Source organism: Teleopsis dalmanni, chromosome 2 (assembly GCF_002237135.1).
Source record: "Teleopsis dalmanni isolate 2A chromosome 2, ASM223713v2, whole genome shotgun sequence".
Taxonomy (NCBI): Eukaryota; Metazoa; Arthropoda; class Insecta; order Diptera; family Diopsidae; genus Teleopsis; species Teleopsis dalmanni.
Genome location: NC_051847.1, coordinates 5,469,288 through 5,486,480, shown reverse-complemented (window position 1 = coordinate 5,486,480; position 17,193 = coordinate 5,469,288). Strand labels below are relative to the sequence as shown.

General features: G+C 29.3%; 2 protein-coding genes across 3 annotated transcripts in view; one reads left to right on the top strand and one right to left on the bottom strand.

Moving 5' to 3' along the window:
- The first annotated feature begins 1,293 nt into the window (after window positions 1-1,293).
- On the top strand, window positions 1,294-9,616 carry LOC119680018 (pre-mRNA-splicing regulator female-lethal(2)D). 2 transcript variants are annotated; one of them, XM_038092630.1, is made up of 5 exons: window positions 1,294-2,085; window positions 6,842-6,966; window positions 7,769-7,993; window positions 8,067-8,175; window positions 8,241-9,616. In XM_038092630.1, the coding sequence occupies exons 1-5, from the start codon at window positions 1,815-1,817 to the stop codon at window positions 9,347-9,349; spliced, it is 1,839 nt and encodes a 612-aa protein (XP_037948558.1). In that variant the 5' UTR covers window positions 1,294-1,814; the 3' UTR covers window positions 9,350-9,616. The 2 variants fall into 2 exon arrangements, with proteins under 2 accessions (XP_037948558.1, XP_037948559.1); XM_038092631.1 differs by lacking the exon at window positions 1,294-2,085 and adding an exon at window positions 6,373-6,606.
- Window positions 9,617-13,896: 4,280 nt separating this feature from the next.
- The window catches only part of LOC119683346 (pro-resilin), a 35,679-nt gene continuing 32,382 nt past the window's right edge, over window positions 13,897-17,193 (bottom strand). The window contains exons 3-4 of the mRNA XM_038097002.1: window positions 14,982-15,080; window positions 13,897-14,385 (exon numbers count right to left, since the gene is read on the bottom strand). Of these exons, the coding sequence (XP_037952930.1) occupies window positions 14,125-14,385; window positions 14,982-15,080 (360 nt within the window). The 3' untranslated portion in view covers window positions 13,897-14,124. The remainder of the gene's footprint in view (window positions 14,386-14,981; window positions 15,081-17,193) is intronic.

Genomic DNA, 17,193 nt, shown 5'->3' with positions numbered 1-17,193 from the left:
ATAATAATATTTTATAAATTTGTTTTTCAAATTCAAATTATTGTTTTATTATATTGTTTTAATATAAATAATAATAAACTAAGTTAATTTTAAATTATATACTTTCACATATAACGTTTATAAAAATAAATAAAGCAAATAAACTAATAAATCGCGTTTTATTAAACAATTGAGCTCGTGAGCTCTTGGCTCGTGAGACCTCATGAGCAGCTCTGCAATATGAGCAACTTGAAGGCTTACGCTGGTGAGCAGCGCTTCAATATGAGCCAATTTTGGGCTCACATAAGAATTGGCTCTTGCTCATGAGCCTGACCTGCTCATGAGTAAGCAAATACGAACCCTGCTTTGTACACAACACTATGTATACAAAAGTGCATTCCACGAGCAAATTTTTGAGTAAAAGAGAGTATCTGAGAGAGCGTAACATCTCTGTCGTAAATTGAAAATGCTAAATAGACTTTACTCGTGAATCAGCTGTTTAAGTTTGAGTTTAAAGTATTGTATTGTTTATTTGCGCGGCACTGGTGTTCTCACTAGACTTTACACAGAGCTGTTTCATGAAAATCTGTGCAAAGAGCGTAATTTGACACTTTATTTGTGCTACGCTCGCAATTTGTGCTACTTTTGTTTTATTTGAGTTTTAAACAGAAGTTACTACGAGTAGCTCGTGGAACAGACCTAATATCTCATAAAATTATATAAAATATTTATTTTTGTATGACTTCATCTCTTTAAAAATTGTAATAAGGCTAAGTATATTCAGACTTATTTAAGTTACTTTTAAAGTTAAAGCAATTTTAATATTGTATAATCAAAATTTCTTTTAAATTTTATACTTAAAACTTTTTTATTTCATGTAAACATATATATTTTTAAATATAAAGCCTTCTTACTTAGTATATAATCTATTTTGATGAAATTAATTAAATTAAATATAATTAAAAAAAATTCAATATAACCCAAAGTTTTGTTTATAGAAAATCTAATGTACAATAACTATTGCATTGCTTATAGTATAATGCATATTACAATAAAAGTTATTTATTATAAGAAATGACATTTATTTCAATAAACGTTTTGTTTTGAACGCGGAATAACAACGAAATATTATTAATATAATATAAAAAACTATTTCATAACAAATTTTTATTACATAAACACCCTGCTGCTGATTTTGACATTTCTCTATGATCGCTGTTTGTATATATCTATCTCTTTCTATCGCATTCATTTTGTTATATAGCACGACCATATTGAATTTTCTGTATCAAAAGTTGAAAATTTTTCCATGATTGTGACGCGTCGAAATTTTAAGCAGTGAAAATTATAAAATACATGCATTAATAGTGTAAATTATCTGATAAATATATTAAAAAAGTGTGATTCTATAAACAATTTATAAAATTTATATAAATGTAAGTAGGAAAGTCTATGAGAAGTGCGTTAATTTTGCAATTAAAGAATTGCAGTTTGTAAAATTGAGCGAATGAAAATTTTACAACCAAATAAAAATCAAAGAGAAAAAAGCGTATTACAAGCAAGAAAGCAGAAGAAGCGAGAAAATTGTAAGAAATAAATAATATAGTCTTAAGAGGTTAAAAAAAAAGAAAAGAGGCAAGTTAGAAAAAAACGCGTACGTGCCGCTTGTGTGGCGTATACAGAAAAAACGTATAGCTGGAAAATCAAAAAAAAAAAAATAATTTCTATATTAAAAGACAATTAAAAATAAGTTTTATAAATATCTATACACCTACATATATAAATCAGTATAAATCAGTATACTTAAGAGTGAAAAATTGTGCACTTCTATTATAATGAGTGTCGCTGCAATGACTATGGACGATCAAAGACCTTTGATGAACAGTTATGACAAAATGTCAAGTAAATACGAACAAAGCATGCATGGTGTCGGAGGCAGTGGCTCAGGTGCGCCACCCTCCGGGCCCGCATCGCCTACACCATCTGGCTCAGAGGAGCCCACATCGCATCCATATACGCACCATCATCATCATTCGCACCACCATCACCAACATCATCACCAGCATAGCGTCGCTGCGGCAGAACAGCGCCATCGTTTGTTAGAAGGTATTTTTTTTAAAGAAAATTACCAAAATTACACAAAAGACAAATCAAAATTAATAATAAACTTATTTTAAAAAATTGTGTGAGTGTCTTGAGTCTTGAGTTCTTCAAGAAAACAAAGCAGTTCTTTTTTTACTTAGTAACTTGTTGTAATTTATTTTAATTTTTCGAAATGTAATGTTGACTTTTTGAACAATTTTACTAAGAATTCGTTTATTTATCACAATAACATAATTTATTAACAAATTTACTTTAAGTTTTGAGACGTTAATTTTGTTGAATGTTGCCTATTCATAAAATATTTATTCTCTCGATTTGAAAATACATATTTGCAATTTAGTTTTTAGATATTGATTACTTGTTTGCAGGCTCTAAAAAAAACACTACCACCAACAACAACAACAATAACAATTGTTGAACATTGAAAAACACTTGAAAGAATAAATGCAAAGCGAACACTCTCTTTTTGACTCTTATTTACCCAAAGGACTTTAGTTCATAAGCAAAGTGTACAATTAATGTTTTACCGAAATTTTAAATTTTAAATAAATAAAATAAAATAAAATAAAAGTGTGATAAAAAGTAAATAAATAATATAAAAAATAAATATATACCAAAAGGTGTGTTCAAATAAATATTAAGAACTAAAATAATGAAATATAAGTGGCTAGTGATTAGGGAAATATATATATATATATATAAATAATATATAAAGTTTTACGAAAAAAACTATTCAAATTAGAAATTGTGCAAAAGAAATAAAAAAAAAAATTAAATATATAATTCCAAATAAATTAAATTAAAATTATATTAAAATATTACTAAAATTCATAATTAATTATAAAGTGTTTTCGAAATGAACTTGTGTGTATACCAAAATAAGAAATTATATTTGGTCTTTCCGTTTAAACAAATAAAAATATTGAAATTTTAAAATAATTATAAAATGAAAATGAATTAAATAAAAATAAGCATTGAAAATGTAGTGGCACATTGCTTTTATACTCTGGCGCGTTCAGTTTGTATGTATACATTACTCCCCCCCCACTCTTTACTGTTTTCTTTCTTTTAACGAAATCTATTTTGCCATGTCTTTTGACCTCTTCAGCAAATAATAATACGAAAAGAAAGAAGGCAAAAAAAAAATAAGTATATATATAATATAGAAATAGAAAAAATTCGTATGAAGTAACAAAAACAAAAACACGTCGGCGTTGTCAATGTTTTATTCTGTTGCTGCTCGTTGTCGTTTGTGCTTTCGTTGCCGTTGTTGTCGTCTGTCGTCAACTCACGTCAGTGGTTTAATAAAAAATGAATAAATAAAAAATTATCAACTGTGCTCGAATATACAAAGAATCTACACTGTCTATATCTGTATGTGTCTTACATTCAGACATATGGACATGTAGAATATGCTTAGTTTCTTTGGTAAAGTGAAAAATAATGCTAAAAAGCAATCAAGTCAGCGTATTTCTAGGCCATGCTTAGTTCAAAATTTCTTGTTTATAAAGAGATTAAAATGAATAATAAAAATTTAAATGTGTTTTACAACAAAACAAAAAAAAAAAAAATAAAATAAAATATAAAAGAATGTACAAAAGACAAAAAGAGAAAAAAAATTCATTTGTGCTGTGTTTTAAAAAAATGTTTTATTTTTTATGATAAATATTTGAAAATAAATACATATGCCAACAAGTTTATATATATATTTATGGTTTGTTTGTATTGAAATGAATTATTGTTGTTGCTCCGTGCTTTAGGCGATGAATTGAGATAAATAAATTCCACGTTAACGAACTATCATAAAATCATATGGAGATATATGAACTACCTTTTCATATGGAGATATCAATATATGCATATGAGTATGTGTTGAAGTCTAGAGGAGACGGGAAAGGCTCCTATATTTTTTTCATATAAATATGTATACTTTCAACAATGTTGGAAGTTTGGTCTGCAATACTTGTGTATATAAAATACTAAATTCTTAATTATTTTGCTTAAACTTAAAATAATTGAATAGTTAGATATAAGAGAAACAAAGACATAATAGGTAAATGGATATAAAAGGCAGATGAAATATATATATGTAGATATAACAGATAGATAGATATAGGAGGTACATAGACATAATAGAAATATGGATATAATCGATAAATGAATGTAATAGATAAATGGATGTAATAGATAGATCGTTATAAGAAACATAGATGTAATATATAGATAGAGTAATAGATGGATAGATGTAAAAGATAGATATATGTAAGATATAGAGAGATATAGATAGTTATGTTAGATATATATATATTAGAGAGATATAAATTATATCGATAGATTAAATAGATAGATAGATACAGTAGATAGATATAACAGATACAAGAGATACATAGACATAAAATATAAATAGATATAATAGATAAAAAAAATATATAGATTTAAGAAATAGATAGATGCAATCTATAGATACTTGTAGTAGATAGAGAGGTTAAGATAGTTATAATAGATAGATATATGATATATTGACAGATTTCCTTCTCTTTTTTTCTGTCTGATATTCTTAAATTCGTCAAGAAAACTAATAAATTTGATTTTGAGTACGGTAATATATTTCTTTTGAATATTCTGAATATTTCTTTTGCGTTGGAGCGCAATGGGCAACAGACTGTGTTACTTTAAAAAGAAAAACAATTTTTTTCAATGTTGAGACTCTAATCTGAGTCAGTCTTAATCTGATTCAGTCTTTCTTAAAACGGAAGAATGATTTACTGTAATAACAACAAGATCTATTAGGTGTGATCTTGTAAGGATACAACAAGGTCTATTAAGTCTGATCTTGAAGGACACTACAACAAGGTCTATTAGATCTTTTTTTGTAATTGATGTTTCAATTTTAAATATTAAATTAAATTCCATTTTTTTTTATGGATAAAGTTTGTCTTTATTTTTTTGAATTTAATCTTTTAAACTTAATAATGCATATAAGTATATACAAGTTCTGTAGAGTTGGTTTTGCGGTTTTTCTCAAAGACTGATAGAAAGCACTTATTCGATATTTGTTGATCCGTGTATCTTAGTTTAATAACCTTAAAATTATAATAAAAGGACGGTCTTTGTTTTCGATTAAACAATGGAAAAAGTGAGTTTGTTATTAAATTTTTTAACATAACTTAAATCATTCATTTGAATTTTCGAAAAAATCAATGCAGTGTTATTTCTAGAGGTATTCGAAATAACCACATGGTTATGAAACATAGCACGATTTTTTCATGTTTGTATCTTAGAAAAATTAGATTTAGATGAAGTTAAAATACTTAAGGGATGTTTTGCTAATCATCAATTCTGCGATTTTCTAATGTATATATTAAGTACGGTGAACTATATTGCTAAAGACGTACACCTACTAAGTTGTCCTCATATTATTTAAAAAAAATAAAGTTTGTGTTTGTACACAAGATAAGTGCATTCATCCATCAACTTTCCAATTTCTCAGCCTTACCATCAGATTCTAATCCAACTTAATTTCTTCATCTCTTACAACGGATTAAGAAAGAATATTATAGAATATATTTCTTTAAATTAGTCTAATTCTGTTGAAATAAATTTAATTGTTTAAAACTCATAGTCACCAATGTAGCATATATTGAAATCATTATAGCTGTTATGTTAAATTTAGATATTAATAATTAGGCACCTGTTATTACATTCTAATGCTATCATTATAACGTCTAAAATCTCAAATAAAACTTTTTTACTAATATGAAAATATTAAATATAGTAAAACAACTGATTTTGTCTAATTATCTTTCGTAATTATTGTTGAAAAATCCTTTTCAAAACTTAGCACCGAGAGAGAAAAAGTAATTCCTGATATATAGAGAAACCAAACCATTATATATATATAAAAATGATGTGTAATAATATAATAAATTCCATAAATATTAAATTAGTTATTTAAATAAAAAGGACTAAATGATAAATGAATATCATTATATATACATATATGTAATATTGTATTATATACTTATTACATATTCGCTAATTAATAAGTGTCAAAAAAGAGTGCGTCCGCCAATGTGTTTTTCAATAATCAATATATAATTAAAATATTTCTTAAATTTGTGTTTAAAGGTAAAAAAATTGGTTAAAATTCCTTTTTAAAAATGCATTAAAATTGAATAATAAAAGAAGAAAAGTCTTTATTATTCCGAGAAAATAAAGTGTTGCAAATGAGTTATAGTGAGTAGTTTACATTCGAATCGAATCTATATAGATATATATATATTCATTTATATATATATGTACATGCACAAAATTATATATACACCGCAAATTTGTATATATATATATATGTCTAAACGCAAAATAACTGTCGTTAAGTTTGTGACCTCTCCGAGTGCCGCCTTGCTACAGCTGAGAGCAACCGATCTCGAATTACGAAGCACCGTCACAATGCCAAGATATTTCAAGAATGAAATCAAAATCAAGTCAACTTCTCAAGTCAAACACACGTTGCACCTAGTATTGGTATGATTATATATTATGCTATAAAATTGACAAAACACATATATATTCATATATATATATATATTGTTCATATATCCTTAATATTGTTCAAAAAGTTTTTAATAAATTTTTTTATTTATAATACAAGTATTATTTAGAAAATATATAATTTTTAAATTTTGCATTAGTAGATTAAATTTATGTTATAAGTAAATTCATGAACTTATTTTGATCCATAACATTCATAACATTCTAGAAGAAATCGAAACTCTTAAACTGGAGCAAACACGATTACAACAACTACACTCCGACGCACAACGTCGGGAGAAAATCCTCATGCGACGTTTGGCGAACAAGGAGCAGGAATTTCAGGATTATGTGGTAAGAAAATTTCATTACATTGTAAAATTTTTTAAAATACCCATTTATTAGATTTTAGATATTCCAATATTTATAAATGTATCATTTAGATACATAATTTTTTATCCATTTACTAAAGAATTTATTAGTACTTTCAACTGCGAATACTTTCAGCTTTTATATTGTGAGAATTATAAGTTATTCCGATTAGAAAGGTTCGAAGAGTAAAGAGACCTAACTTTTAAAAAAGTAGCTTCTTTGTCGTCTACTCTTCCTATGTAGCTTTCGGCAAAGATAATTAACTTTATAAGTTATTTCTGTATAATATCTTGCTGCGTGGAACTATGCATTAAATATAATGTATGTACATAAATGTGTGAACCCGAGTTTTTTGTTATAATCGTTTGTGTTTTTTCTGTATTACGAATATTTGCAGAATTTTCTATTAAAATTGAAAAATAAACATTTTAAGAGCTGCGCTTTATTAGGTTCTACTTTTTTTATATTTTGTGTAATATATTTATAGCTGAACTAACAGATCAGTTAAAAATTAAAAGTTTTAGGAGAATGCAAGAGATTGAACTCACTTCTTTCATTTAATGAGGTATAAAAGAAACTATCTATCTAAAATATAATAGTACTAAAACTCGAATATTTGTTAACTAAAGAGACAGTTATCCAAATAAATGTGTGCTCCATATTAATGATGTCGCTTTCATTTTAAGAGACTAAATTGTTCCTTTTTATCTTAGAGATTATTTATTTCTTTCTTTATCGTGTTGTTATATTTTGTCAATCATATTTATGGATTTCTTTTTTTCAGAGTCAAATCGCTGAATACAAAGCTGCACAAGCCCCTACTGCATTGGCGTTACGGTCGGCTTTACTTGATCCAGCCGTGAATATACTCTTTGAAAAACTAAAGAAAGAGTTAAAAGCTACTAAAGCTAAACTAGAAGAAACCCAGAATGAATTGGCAGCATGGAAATTCACACCGGATTCAAATACGGGCAAGAGATTAATGGCTAAATGCCGCCTATTATACCAGGTAATAATAATGAATATAAAATGAAATACATATGAATATGAAATTGATATGGTATGCTTATTTCATTTTTTAGGAAAATGAAGAATTAGGAAAAATGACTTCTAATGGACGTTTGGCTAAATTGGAGACAGAATTAGCAATGCAAAAGAGTTTCAGCGAAGAAGTAAAGAAATCCCAATCAGGTATAATTTAGGCATAAGTAAAGAAATAATTCTTTATTATTAACTCTATAAATTTTATTATTTAGAGCTTGATGACTTTTTGCAAGAATTGGAAGACGATGTAGAAGGTATGCAGAGTACAATTCTATTTCTACAGCAAGAATTAAAAATTGCTAAGGAACGTATCGATGACTTAGAAAAAGAAAATATCCAACTTAAAAATGGTGTAACAAGCAATGGAAAAGAATTGGTTGAAGACGAAGAGATTATGCATAGGCCACTTATTGAACAAAATGGAAATTCGTTAACCGATGCAACTGACGCAAGTTACGATTACGATGAATCCGAACAATTACAAATACAACAACAACAACACCACCAACAGCAGCAACAACAACAGCAATACCTTCAGCAGCATCATCATCAACAACAACACCATCAACAAGAACACCAGCAACCAGAACATCTACAAGAACATCATCCGCAAGAACACATTCACCATCAGCATCATCATCTGCAACATCCACATCTGCAGCAAGCTCATCATCTACATCAAATTCAAATGCAACAAATGCACACAACAAATGTCAACGAAACAAAGTACCATATTCCAGCACCACTAGAAAATATTGATGAAAATGGCTGTTTACGTACGCATATGTCCACGAGCATTTACTATAATGATGAGCCGCAAATACTGGCACCGTTACCCATACCCATTCAGATGCTAGGTGAAGAATGTAATAGCAATAGCAGCAGCAATAATAGTAATGCACCCGGCAAAATTAGAACAGTAGCTGCACGTAAACGCAATTATGACAGCGATTCCGATAACTTGAATACTCCCGCAGTAGCAACTATTTTACAGAAACTGTCCACACCGCGTACGTTGCCACCTAAAAAATCAAAATTAGGTCGCACACCGGCAAGACGGACTTCAATGGACTCAACGGATATGACTGACTGTGACATGAGTCATATAGTGTCAGTTGGAGGAGTTGGAGGAGTTGGCATCGGCAATGGTACAGCCACTAATTTGGTTGTTGATAATACAGTTGGAGGAAGTATGACAACTGAAGAGAATAGTGCTATGATTGTAGATGAAGTAATTGACAGCAATGGTGTGCCACAACGTATAATGACGCGACGTATGTCGATACGACAAAATGGCATAATCACTGATGGCTATCATTGAGATTTTAGTCAATATAAAAAATAGAATTATATCTGATATTTGGCATATGCTATGTGACTGACGGCCGATGTCTGTATTTGATTGATTATGTATAAAATATGGTGGTCCTTATGAAATGCAATGTTTATTAAGTTTATGCTATTTTTATTATATATATTGTTTTTTTTAGTAATTTATGAATTGATAAATAGTTATAACAACATAATACAAATCTGTAAATAGTAATTTAAACTAAACATTTTTAAACCGCGCAGGTTGACGAGTATAAATTGTTTTCATTCTTATTTTGTACACAAAAAAAATTTTTTTTATTTACAGATTTTCATACTAAGACAAATTAAAATTATTATATTTAATTTTTGCATGACTCAATATTTTTTTAAGCGTATTCCAAGCGTAAATAAAAAACCTTTGAATTATTTTAAAATGCTATATATTATATTTAAAGTTATTCAAAATTGGCTCTGTTGAACTTTCAAATGTATAATAATTCAATCGTTTTTTAGTTTTGTTAAATATAAAAAATGAAATAATAAATTTAAATTTAACAAAGACTATAAACAAGAATAAATTCTCAAACATTATTTAATAACAAAAAACAAAACAAAAAAAATAATAATAAATGAAATAAGAATTATAATCAATATTTGATTGTTATGTGTGAAAAAATGCTTAAAATTATCCACAAATTTCTGCTGTATAATTTTTAATAATTTTAGGCATTTTTTAACACGTACATATTTCATACTATATTATAATTTAGTAAATGAATAATAGAAAATCAATGAGTTTGTATAAAAACCTTATTTATCCTTTTTTAATGGCATTGAAAATGCGTTTGCGTAGTTTAATCAGTTTAGCTGTAAGTACTAAAAGTTTAGATAATCATCTGTTACACAATGATCAATGAATATAAATTATGTATAACTTTCGTTATCTAATTATTTGAAATACAAATCCGCAGTTATGAAAATCAAATTGTATTACATTTGTTAGTACTAAAATTAAAATGTTTACAAACAAGCATTATCTTTTGTGCCTGCTTTGTATTAGTACACACGCCTTTAGTATAAAAATGTTTTAAATGATGAGTTTTATTAATTTTAATCTAGTTATAATCCATGCATAATAGTGTTTATTTTATAAGCATATTTACATACAACAATGTTTAGTACAATTGATTAATACTATTTAGTCCATTCTAATTGCTATATTCAGTTGTTACTAAAATTCTTTACTAAATGTTTAGATATGCTTATATCGTAAACTATATGAATTATAATGTTAAGTTTTATTTCATAAATATATTTTAGTCAATATTCACTTAGTTACAATAAGTACAATTGTACTCAATAATAAAATAGTCTCATGTTATAAATCGGCATACAATATTTTTACTACATTAAGCTTAACTTACATTAATTCTCCATGTAAAAAATGTTTGCAAAACGAAATCATTTGAATCTTCCAGAGAAAACATTGACATCGCAATATAATTTACGAATCAACTGAATACACTTTTTAATCAAATGGAAAAAATCATGTTTAAACAAATTTATTTAAAAAAGAAACATCGTTTTTATGTAAAATAATTTAAATTTATAACTGATTTAGTTTAAGTAAAATTTAAAAATTTATATAATTTAATGTCTAAGTAATGATAATAATATAAATTTGATATATCAAAATTAGTGTTTTTGTAATGTTTGTGCATAGGATATAGATTGTTAAAAAAAATTAAGGATGTCTACTATTCTATTAGTTTTCACACGTTGCTAGGACTAGTCTTTTGACACTTATTTATTTACATTTGCCGATTATGGGGTGCAAGGCATTACTTAATTGGTTTCTTAAAAGAAGAAACTTAGCTATTATAATTGTAACATTGATTTGATTGGAAGATTGATTTTTATATATGTAAAATATATACAATTCTTACCGAGTTGCATACGTTGACTTCTGATGCGATATTATTACTATTATTAAAATTAAGACAAGAAAAAATTATGCTCTCATAGAATGTTTGTATTAATTCCTCAATTTTAAGTGTCAAATATCAAAGATAAAAAGCCGATGACATCAAAACTCCACAAAAAATGGAATGTGAAAAGACAGCTTCTAAGGTAGTTATAATCATTTCTCCCATTTTGGAATAATCCATGAGTTATTTTTAGTTATTTCAGCTATTCGATACATTTAGGGTTCTGGGATTGCCTAAACACACATTGTTTAATTAAAATGATTGGCGATCAAGAGAAATATAATTTAGACGAAATTTGAGGTCAAAGTTAGTGAGAGAATTACGAGAAATATTAATAAATTGTAATATTGAAATCTAGCAATAATATTTATTATGTTGAGGCTAGTTGAGTCAGTGCATTTATACTCTCGATTAACTGCGAGGTTTCTTCATAACCCCTCTCAACGCCTTGAGTGGATTATTGTTTTTTACTTTTTCAGTTTAAGCAATAACAGACCTCAGATATGCATACATCCCCGAGGAGCCTATAACCATTTTGAGATTCAATAATGCGGTGTTGGTAAGCCTGTCAGTTTTCGTAAATAATTTCTGGGCTCTATCCTAGCTTTTAAAAATTATTGTCACATTTTTCTAGTCAGACACGTGGATGCAAATTGGTTATGTGTGGTGACTACGGTCAAATTGGATTCCAAAATTTTTAATTCCAAACGGTACTTATTCATCGTACGGTCTACTTCGATGTATGGTTTGTGTCTTGACTTTCACTGCTCTATCAACTATACATTCGGATTTTGTGTATTTGTGGTCGAGTTAAGATTTATTTATAGGTAAAGTGATCTGTTTGAATCAGATTTGTGGCCTAACCGCTATTTAACAATTTAACAAAACTCTTATCAATTGCCTGTTCTGTAATTATTTGCTTTAATATCATACGAAATTTACAATATTTGCATGAGGAGAGTGTGGATTTTGTTGATATGTTAAGCAAATTTCTGTTGCAAACCTCTTCGTGGTCCTTCGTGGTCCACTTGAAAACATATATCGCGAGTTCCAATTTATTCTCTTTGGCACAAACTGTGTAAAGGAATATCTCGTACGATCAAGAAACAAATACCGTATATACGAATTCAAATAACATACACTATGTGGAATCCAAGTAGCGGACTGGAAAATAGTGGTCAGGAAAGTAATTTAAATAAAAGGATAATACTATTGGAACAAATAATTTAAAAAAAATTTTAAAAATAATTGAAAATACTTTAAAAAGAATAAATCGTTGGGAAACTTTATACACACTTAAAAGCTTCCGATTTTCATCATAAAAATGAGTGTTAAAATATTTTTTGTAACTGACTTTGTACTTTGTTAATTCCTTTGAGTAAACATTTGGTATATGTTGAGGCAATTTGGGAACTCTACATATATACATATATACATTCTTATATACTTGGCTTTAAATGGATATCATTGCACAATGAATTGTTGAATAATTGACTAAACCATAGGCATATGACTTGCAGATAAAAGAGGTAAGAGTAACTCATCACTAAACGTTCTCTAGTTGTTGAGATCCATTTAACTCTAATAAAATATTCTAACAAAGGAATGATGAAATGTTTCAAACTAATGAGAGTAAATAAAAGGTCTAATATGCAAAGCTAATCAGATGGTTAATATTGCTTTGTAGACTTACCTCGTTGCGTTATAAACAAAGACAATAAAAGTAAAGTCACGACAAATGACGGACTGTGGATAGCTAACAGAAGTTATAACAATAACCTGAACTATTTCAGATAATTAAGTATATTCTTAAATAAAAGCGTATAATCTTTTTAAATAAATAAAAAATAATGATGAGAAAAGCCTTCGAATCTCTGAAAGAAAAACCTTGAGCAAAAACTGACCCTAGTAGTTAAAAAATCGTTTAGGACGACAAAAAATAGAGATATTAATGAGTTACTGGAAAATTCAAATAATGTAAGAATAATTAAAGTATAGAGATTTTAATGGACTGTCTAAGTATGGTCCTGAGAGACATTTGAACCTATGACAACAAGACACAAAGGTCGAGCAAAAATAAGATGGGAAGATTTTTATTAGAATACAAGACCTCTATGGGTCACTAACGATATGGAGGCAAGTCGTCTTAAAGGCCAAGGTTTATACTAGGCTCTATTGCGTTATGTTATGTTTATAGGACTATATAATTAACACTTAAAAATGTAATTTTGATTTAAACTTTTTCACTCAACCATTTTATTTGTAAAATCTTGTTAATGATATAAGAGAGCTTTACTCTAACCATATAAGGTAAGTACCTTTCTTCCAATATTTTATACTTAACTGTGATTATTTGTCATATTTCTATTGGAAACTGAGTAGTAGTGTTAATCTGTTGCAATGGAACGTTTGTTTTTGCTAGTCATTTCAAGAGCTTAGTTCAAATATATAATATAATGTTTTTGTAATACAAAATTATTCTCTTTAAAAAAAGGTTAGCTCATCGAGATAAAGTAAATATAAATTTTATTACTGTTTTTTCAAATTTTTATTTTTCTATTGCTTTAAAAAAAATTGTTACAAAAATTTTACATGCATTAATTCTTTATGTGATAAAGGCCAAATTTTGTGACTAATTTTCACAAAATTCAATCATCAAATTAAATAAAAAAAAAAATGGCAGAAAAAATGCGCCTTAAAAATTTTCACTTTAGATTCGTTGAAAAAAGTTTTGATTTTCTCGTCTTCTGTAGCTTCTTCCTACATGTGAGTTTTATGGAATATGGGTGTACGCTTAATATTTATAACCAGCTCGACCACCAGGTCCTTGTGGAAATTGTGGCTCTCCTTCGTAACTCACCTCCGCATGATAGCCGGTCTTCCAGTCTGCTGTGTACTTGACAACTTGTGTGCGACCATCCGGTAATTGTACACGATATTCGCCGTTCACCACATCCCCATTACTCTCGGCCTTGTGGGCATAGTCGTTTCCGCTTTCAATGTCATTAACAGCGTATTGGAAATCGAAAGGCATGCCAGGAACATGTACGTGATCCTAGAAGAGATAAGGCGTAAGTACTTATTAATACTATATTTCAGGTAGTATATATTAGTGTCTTTAGAAAATAGTTTCCTTTCTTATAAACTGCATTGATATTAAAAATATTATAGTGGTCTAATTGGGATCGATAAGTTTACAGATACGTTTATCTCTCATTATTACGGGTTTTTGGCGCAGTTAGCTAGCATTTCGGTTTTCTCATATTATTCTGATATATCCCACAATCTTCGTGTAATTTAACAACACATTAAGACACATTAAATGACAAATCTTCGAAACAAAAATAATCGATTTCTATATCAGTCTTTCTCAATCTGTATTGCGTTCAGGCTCATAAATATCTCTCTAATATATATCCCTTTTGAAACGGACTTTTTTATAAATAATCATTTTATCTTGATTGTGTAGTATCTTTTTAGTTCGTAAAATTCGTAAATGATGAGATATATTGAGTATCGTTATTCCAAAGTTAACCATGTTAATATACTTACAATTTTAAATTGTTCCCCTAACAATTGAATTACATGGTCCATATAATGCCTGTTTTTCATTAAAGAAAAAGGTAAACTATTGATTAATTTTGAACTTACATCACCGTTTGGTTGACGAGGAGGTTGACCTGGTGGTCCTATTGGTGGACGTGGAGGAGTTGGTGGGCCTGGTGGCCGTGGTCCGGTTGGTGGTGGTTGCTGTTAAGATGGAAAAAAATTTATTGAAAATTAGTTTAATAGTGTATTTAAGATATTTAAGATGTAGCAAAAATCTAAACACAGAAATGTCAGAAGTAACCTTCAACATTTTGACGCCCGATTTAAAAAGTGAAACGAAACGCTGTGTCGGACAGACATGAACACTCGTTTAATTCGTGCTAAATACGAGTAAGGAAAAAGCTTGAAAAAAAGTTAACCTAAAAGTAAAGTTAACAAGACGACGATGACGACGCCGACGACGACATTCAACGGAACCAACCAGCGAAGTCTATCAAATCTCAATTTGGCTTTTTTACAGTACGAGGTGCGGCATTAACCAGCGAAACATTAGCCAAGAATTCGCAAAGTAGGAGCAGTTGGCAACATTGGCAACAAAAATGAAGGCGGCATTTGCGTTGGATAACAATGGTTGATTTTTTAAGTTCGCTATAATTTAAAGTTCAAGTGTTTTTATGTTTCGTGAGCCAGAGTTGGGGCAACAGTTTCGAACTCCCCGTTTTCCGTTTTTTCCGTTTCTGTCTTTTTGGTTTGATTTTCTTAATACAATTTTCAAATGAAGTACGTTTAAGTCAATATGCGCACCTTGCAATGCCAAAAGTTCAAAAATCTCAACACGAACTGCGAGTCCAAAGGAAAAAAGTAAATAAATTGTAAGAAGAAGTAATTAAGGCAGCATAAGTCCATGCGATGACATATTTAGCACGAGATTCATACCCCAACGACATTCAATTGCCTAAGCGCGGTTCCGTAGTTAGTATTCCAAGTAGTGAACACTAAACATTGAACACTGAACATGGGAAAGAAACCCAAGAATGTTTCAAAGTAAGCCCACAAAACAATAATCGAAGCGCTATTGTATCTGCGCCTATCTGCCATATTGCGCAGATGTAGCAGCAAGTCACCTGCTGGCAACATTTGTTGACCTATTAAGCAGAAATACAAAAATTAGAAATACAGAAATATCGCAGCCTTATCGCTAGTAGGCAACAACTACACCGAGAAAATCGATCCAAATAAAAAGCGAGCAGACAATCGGACGTGAATGCAAACAAAGGCAGTTGCCGCTGAGATAACGTGAACAAAAGGTGCATCCGTTGGCAGCAAGTTAGGCATACTTGCGCCGCTCCGGCTGCACTGCAAGTGTTTGCGAGACAAATTGTAGTAAAGCAGTAGCAATAAAATTGCTAGCAACTCGCGACTTGCAGGTTGCAACTTTATTGTTGTCAGATTTAACAAAATATAATAATAGCTGAAAATGTAATAATAAATAAAGAAAATATCGTGAACAATTGCATTCACGTGAGCAGTGCGGCCACAAACGTTGCTAACCAGAGGCATGCAACTATACAGTGACAGACAGACACAGAGACGAATAGACTGTAAGGCAGCCGGATGAACGAAAAAAACTCATAAATTTGCTTGATGTGAAAGAAGGCAGATTGTTGCTGCATGTCCCTCGAAAATATTTATTCATTTGCATAGTAATTTTTTAACAGATATTTATTTGGGTTTTTCACTTGCTGTCATGCTGTCAGAAGATCATCTCATTGGCTCCGAAGAAACCAGGTAAATCATGACTTCAACATTAAACTCCAAACTCCAAGCACCAAACTTCATTCCGTTCGCATAACTCCGCAGCTTAGACACCACAAAAAACTTCGAAGTTGACATGAGGTAGCAACTTCTGAGTGACTGACAAAACAGTTGTTGCGAATTGTTGGGCAAGCTTCAAAAATGTGGCAAAATTATTTGTACGAGTATCTTTGGGATCAGTTATCAACACCCAGACTTCATCGTTAGGTTTTTTTTGGGAATAGAGTTCGTAGGTGTAACATATGTGACATGTACTCGTGCATATTAAGCAGTTGCTTACTTTATTATATACTGTTTGGTTTTGAATAGGTGTTTGATAAAAAAGTAATTATGAAGTCAAAATCCAAAGCTGACAGCTTGTTTTATAAAATGTCATGCCACAGGATAATAACACAGTAATTAAGATAGTTTAAGTCAATGTGAAGATAAGTAAAGTCCACTAAACTGAAGCCACAGAATATTAATTATTTTTCTAAAGATTTTCTGGTATTTACATATG